Below are 6,000 nucleotides of genomic sequence, written 5' to 3' on the forward strand. Positions count from 1 at the left end.
CAGGTTGGATCGAAGTGTCTGTTTCTGTGTTGTATATCTCTCTGACTCGATGACTGCTGTTGGTGTTGGTGGCTGCAACACTTTTCTGAAATAGACTCTGCTGTTACTGAAGGAGCCACCAGAGGGCAATCCTGTCTTATTTTTAAAACCATAAGCCTTCAGAGCAGTAGTGGGCCATTCGGCCCATCAATTCTGTTCCACCATTCAGTGAGATCATCATGGCTGATCTGATCATTCACAACTCAACTTTCCTGCCTTTTCCCTATAACCCATGAATCCCTTACTGGTTAAAAACCTGCCTATCTTAGCCTTGAATGTACTCACTGATCTATTCTCAACAGAAAAGTATTTCACAGATTCCCTCCTCCCTACACTCTGAGACAAGAAATTCCTCCCCATCTCTGTCCTAACTGGGTGATCCATTATTCTGAGAATATTCCCTCTGGTTCTAGACTGTCCCACAATGGGGAAACACTCTCTCCACATCAATCGAGCAAGTCCACCAGGAATCTTCAGGCTTTGTGTAGATTTTGGAGATTAACCCATTTGCTGTTTTATTTCTAATGTTGATATGTTTCAATCCAAACTATTCCGTTTGACAATCTATTTGGTGTCACTCAGTACTAAGGAGAGTTGTTGGATTGCCAGTGAGATGGGTCAGTACCTGAGCAGACAGTGCTGACCTTTCAGGAGTGATGCTCCCCCCCGGCTGACTCCAGTGTGGGAGTGATAACCTCCCCCCCCCCCCCACTTCTGCCTGGCTGTCCAGTGTGGGTGTGAGACCTCCTCCTCAACACACCCCCCCGGCTGGCTGTCCAGTGTGGGTGTGAGTGATACTCTGAGGCTGCCCTGTTTCCACACTGGGAGTGGTTTCTGTTTATCCCCCTCCCCTGAGAGGGGTTATGAATGAACAGGAATTGAGGTGGTTGGACCTGACATCGCATTATGGAAACGTTTGGAGCAGCCTGACAGCAGCGGGAAGGCTGGGTTGGTGAGACCTGGGTAAAGGGGGAGAGAAACAGGTTGGGCAGCGTGGCATTACAAAGGGGAGGAGCTCAGGAGGGGAGAATGGGCGAGTCTAGAGGGTTGCTGAGCAACTCCAGGTCGAACACGATTCTGACAAAGTGGAACAATTCAAACAGTCCGCCTGCTCAGCCTCCCAGCAGCCCTGAGCCTCCCTGCAGCCCTGAGCCTCCCAGCAGCCCCGAGCCTCCCAGCAGCCCCGAGCCTCCCAGCAGCCCTGAGCCTCCCAGCAGCCCCGAGCCTCCCTGCAGCCCTGAGCCTCCCAGCAGCCCTGAGCCTCCCAGCAGCCCCAGCCTCCCAGCAGCCCTGAGCCTCCCAGCAGCCCTGAGCCTCCCAGCAGCCCCGAGCCTCCCAGCAGCCCCGAGCCTCCCTGCAGCCCTGAGCCTCCCAGCAGCCCTAAGCCTCCCAGCAGCCCTGAGCCTCCCTGCAGCCCTGAGCCTCCCAGCAGCCCTGATTTCAGAAAGCAGAGTTGGACAATCCTTGGGGTGTCTTGTTCGGTATGAAGCCATCCATCCCTGTGGTTAGGAACATGACACTGAGGTCAGGCAGAGACCTTGTCGGTGTTTGTGTTTATGATGGTGCCTGTGTCAGTGAACACTCACTGCTGTTACACCAGGGATTGCAGTTATACTGCCTGCCCAGATAATGGCACAAGGCCTGACATGGCCCACCACATCCTCTGACATTCCCAAATCTCAGGAACACTTCAGGACTGGCAACTAAAAATTGATAGCATTCAGTCAGTCATTGGTAAGAGCTAAAATAAGAGTGGCAGTAAAGTGATTCTCTTCCTGTTATTGTCACTCTGCCAATCTCTGAGAGTACAGCAACTACTTGAAGCAACATTATCATTGTGTGTTAGACACTTAGGGCCCTTTCACCAAACACATCCCCCGTGATTAATTAACCCCCACTTCACTTCAGATCTGTCCACAGCTGAATGTTCAGATAGATTTAGTTGTGGCACAGGAGTTAACCCTCTCTCTAAGTCAGAATGTTCTGATTCCAGCCCTGAGCACAGTAATACTGGCCAAAGTTTCAGGAGTTCTGCCATCCCTCGACACTGACCCTCCAATAGTGCGGCACTCCCTCAGCACTGACCGATCGATATTGCAGCGTTCCCTCAGCACTGATCCTCCAACATTGCCAACCGTCCCGTGGCTGACCACTTTAACTCCCCCTCCCACTCCGCCAAGGACATGCAGGTCCTTGGCCTCCTCCATCGCCAGACCCTGGTCACACAACGCCTGGAGGAAGAGTGCCTCATCTTCCGCTTAGGAATCCTCCAGCCACAGGGGATGAATGTAGATTTCTCCAGCTTCCTCATTTCCCCTCCCCTCACCTTTTCTCAGTCCCAGCCCTCAGACTCAGCACTGCCCTCTTGACCTGCAATCTTCTTCCCGACCTCTCTGCCCCCACCCCCTCTCCGGCCTATCACCCTCACCCTCACCTCCTTCCACCTATCGTATTCGCAGAGCCCCTCCCCAAATTCCCTCCGCCCTACCTTTTATCTCAGCCTGCTTGGCACACCAGCCTCATTCCTGAAGAAGGGCTTATGCCCGAAACATCAATTCTTCTGCTCCTCGGATGCTGCCTGACCTGCTGTGTCTTTCCAGCACCACATTTTTCAACTTGGCACTCCCTCGACACTGATCCTCCGACAATGCAGCACCCCCTCAGCACTGACCTTCCAACAGTGCCCACTCCCTCAGCACTGACCCTCCGACAGTACGCCTTCCCTCGACACTGATCCTCCGACAATGCAGCACTCCCTCAGCACTGACCTTCCAACAGTGCCCACTCCCTCAGCACTGACCCTCCAACAGTACGCCTTCCCTCGACACTGATCCTCCAACAATGCGGCACCCCCTCAGCACTGACCTTCCAACAGTGTCCACTCCCTCAGCACTGACCCTCCGACAGTGCGGCACTCCCTCAGCACTGACCCTCCGACAGTGCGGCGCTCCCTCAGCACTGACCCTCCGACAGTGCGGCGCTCCCTCAGCACTGACCCTCCGACTGTGCGCCGTTCCCTCAGCACTGACCCTCCGACAGTGCGGCGCTCCCTCAGCACTGACCCTCCGACAGTGCGGCGCTCCCTCAGCACTGACCCTCCGACTGTGCGCCGTTCCCTCAGCACTGACCCTCCGACAGTGCGGCACTCCCTCAGCACTGACCCTCTGTATTGATTCCCTCAGTGGGAGTTCCTTTCAGGTCTGAGATGGGCAATTCCATTGATTTCCATAACCAATTCATTGGAAATGCAACATCGACCTGTTGTTTTGAACTCAGGAGACCACTTTCTCTCAAACCTTTGCCCAGTTTGTGAGGACAGTGAGTTGACTCAGTAAGAAGGTGAGCATTGTGTTGATGATAAACAGATTTCAGTGCTGTCCTGTGAGCTGTGCTTATGGAGCTGCAAGTACCTGAGGCAGGTTAGTTAGAACACAGAGAATGACCTACCCTCCATATCTCTCACCCACTCACTGTCTATCGTTCAGCCCGGCAAGATGTCAGGGTCCAGCACTAAGGTGGTCCATTGATATTGTATTTTTACTGTATTAAAACATGTCAAAGGGCTTCATGGGAGAGTTAGCCATCCGAACCTGACACTGAGACATGTGGGGAAGTGAGGAAGACAGCTGAGCAAGGATTGGTGAAAGGGCTAGGTTTCAAGGAGTTTCTGAGAGCAGGGAAGTGGGCAGAGAGTTTCAGGGAAGAATGGTGTGGGTGTGTGAAATCTGTCTCCTGGAGCTGGTTCCAGAGACAGGGACAATGGTCTTGCTGGACTTAGGGAAGCAGCTGATGTGTGAACAGGACTTGGTGTCAATGAGGGAGTGGGATTGGGGTAAGGAGATGAAGGCTGAGAGGTGGGTGGGAGGTTGGGCAGGAAGCCATGGTGTTTCCAAGCCCAGCCCAGCTGTGACCATGTCCCCACTGCCTCTGCTTGTGATCAAACACCAGCCTGACACTGACCAGGTTCCTGGCGGTGACAGAGGGGGTCTCCACAAGGGAAGAGAAACGTCAGGCCGATTGTGTGGGGTGAAAGTGCATGGCAAAGGGGAGGAACAGGAAAGAAAGTGCAATCTACCGTGCCTTCTCAGTGTCAGCCTGTGTTAAGAGGCCCATTGATCGGAGACCTTCTCCCAGCTCAGTCACGTCCACACGCCCGTCCATGTTGGTGTCAAACTGCCGAAACAGCTCTGCCCATTTCTGTTCCCTGTCCTCCTCTTGTTCCTCCTCTCCGGCACCTTCTGTAGACGTTGCTGTCCATCTGCAGAAAGGTTTCCTCATGTTGGCGGGGTGCAGCTGCTTCCAACTCTGCTGCTGAGCGCTGGGGATTCAGTAAGGAAGCTCTCAGCTTTCACATGAGAAGGGTCGCGGCTTCCCCCTCAGCCCCTCCGACCGGCATGATCAGAGCAAAAACAAATCCATCTGACAAAGATTCACACCCCTCCCTCGCTGCACTGGACCCACCAAATCCTGATCAGTCCGCGGGAGAAAGCTGCGTGTGTACAGTTAAAACACCAGCCGGGAATGCTCAGCGCTAAATCTGCTGTTTCATGTCACCACCTGCTTCATTTCAAACACACCACACAACAGGATTAACATCATCCATCAGCTTCTAGAGCAGCTTCCAGCTTCACTCTCTGAGGGCAAGGCAAGGCAGACAGCGTTGGACCTGTTGGTGGACAACCACCTTGAGACATTGATGGTTTCATCAAAGATCCCATGTTTGGGGGGAAAAAAATGCAGACGGCAAAGGAAGGCGAGAAGGGCAAGGATTTGGACTGGAAAGGAATTGGGGGTGTGGGCGGGAGGGAGGAGGGTCCTGAGGTGGGCAGGGACAGGGGGAAAGGCTGTCCAGGGGAATGGGAGCAGTCGGGAGGCTCCAGAGAGGGAAGGGGAAGTGGAAGGGACCAAACGAATTCACTCCCAGAAGCTGAATGAACAGTGAACCAAAGTCAAAATAAAAATAAAGGACTGCAATTTGGGAAGGCAGATTAGGGCAGGACTTCATGGGAAGGTCCTGGGGAGTGTTGCTGAACAGAGACCTTGGAGTGCAGCTTCACCGTTCCTGGAAACAGGGGTTGCAGGTAGACAGGGTAGAGAGGGTGGCATTCTGTATGCTTGCCTTTATTGGTCGGTGCACTGAGAATCGGAGTTGCGAGGTCATGTTACATGTGTACAGGGCATTGGTGCTATCGAAAGGATGTTGGGAAACTTAAAAGGGTTCAGAAAAGATTTACAAGGATATTGCCAGGGCTGGAGGGTTGGAGCTACAGGGAGAGGCTGAACAGGCTGGGGCTGATTTCCCTGGAGCATTGGAGGCTGAGGGGTGACCTTATAGAGGTTTATAAAATCATGAGGGGCATGGATAGGGTAAATAGGCAAAGTCTTTTCCCCAGGGTAGGGGAGTCCCGACGTAGAGGGCAAAAGTTTCAGGTGAGAGGGGAAAGATTTTAAAAGGTCAGCTTTCTCACATAGAGGGTGGTGCGTGTATGGAATGAGCTGCCAGAGGAAGTGGTGGAGGCTGGTACAATTACAACATTTAAAAGGCACCTGGATGGGTATATGAATAGGAAGGGTTTGGAGGGATATGGGCCAGGCGCTGACAGGTGGGTAGGATATCTGCTCAGCGTGGATGAGTTGAATGGAAGGGTTTGTTTCCGTGCTGGATAACTCGAAGCAGTTTAAGAGGAATCTCGGAGCTAATCATCATGTGTGAGCCTGTCTTCAGGAATGTCCTGATTTAGGGAGTAATGCCTGAATTCAGAAGGGATGAATGCTGAATCTGGAAGGCTGTGAACAGACACATACCTCCTTGTCATCAGAATCCCTGGCCAGGTGACCAAGAAAGAAAGACAGAAAGAGGTGAGGGTCTCTCCACAGACCTGTTTGGCTCCTGGCCTGAATACATTCACATGATGAGAAATTCTCCCAGAATCGCAGATTGGCTGTCGGGCCCCCCAACGT

General features: G+C 53.0%; 1 protein-coding gene across 1 annotated transcript in view; it reads right to left on the reverse strand.

The window, feature by feature from the left end:
* Positions 1 to 4,754, reverse strand: part of LOC140468190 (mitochondrial adenyl nucleotide antiporter SLC25A24-like) — a 68,616-nt gene extending 63,862 nt beyond the window's left edge. The window contains exon 1 of the mRNA XM_072564425.1: positions 4,120 to 4,754. Within this exon, the coding sequence (XP_072420526.1) occupies positions 4,120 to 4,317 (198 nt within the window). The 5' untranslated portion in view covers positions 4,318 to 4,754. The remainder of the gene's footprint in view (positions 1 to 4,119) is intronic.
* Positions 4,755 to 6,000: the final 1,246 nt, after the last annotated feature.

Source organism: Chiloscyllium punctatum, chromosome 46, assembly GCF_047496795.1.
Source record: "Chiloscyllium punctatum isolate Juve2018m chromosome 46, sChiPun1.3, whole genome shotgun sequence".
Taxonomy (NCBI): Eukaryota; Metazoa; Chordata; class Chondrichthyes; order Orectolobiformes; family Hemiscylliidae; genus Chiloscyllium; species Chiloscyllium punctatum.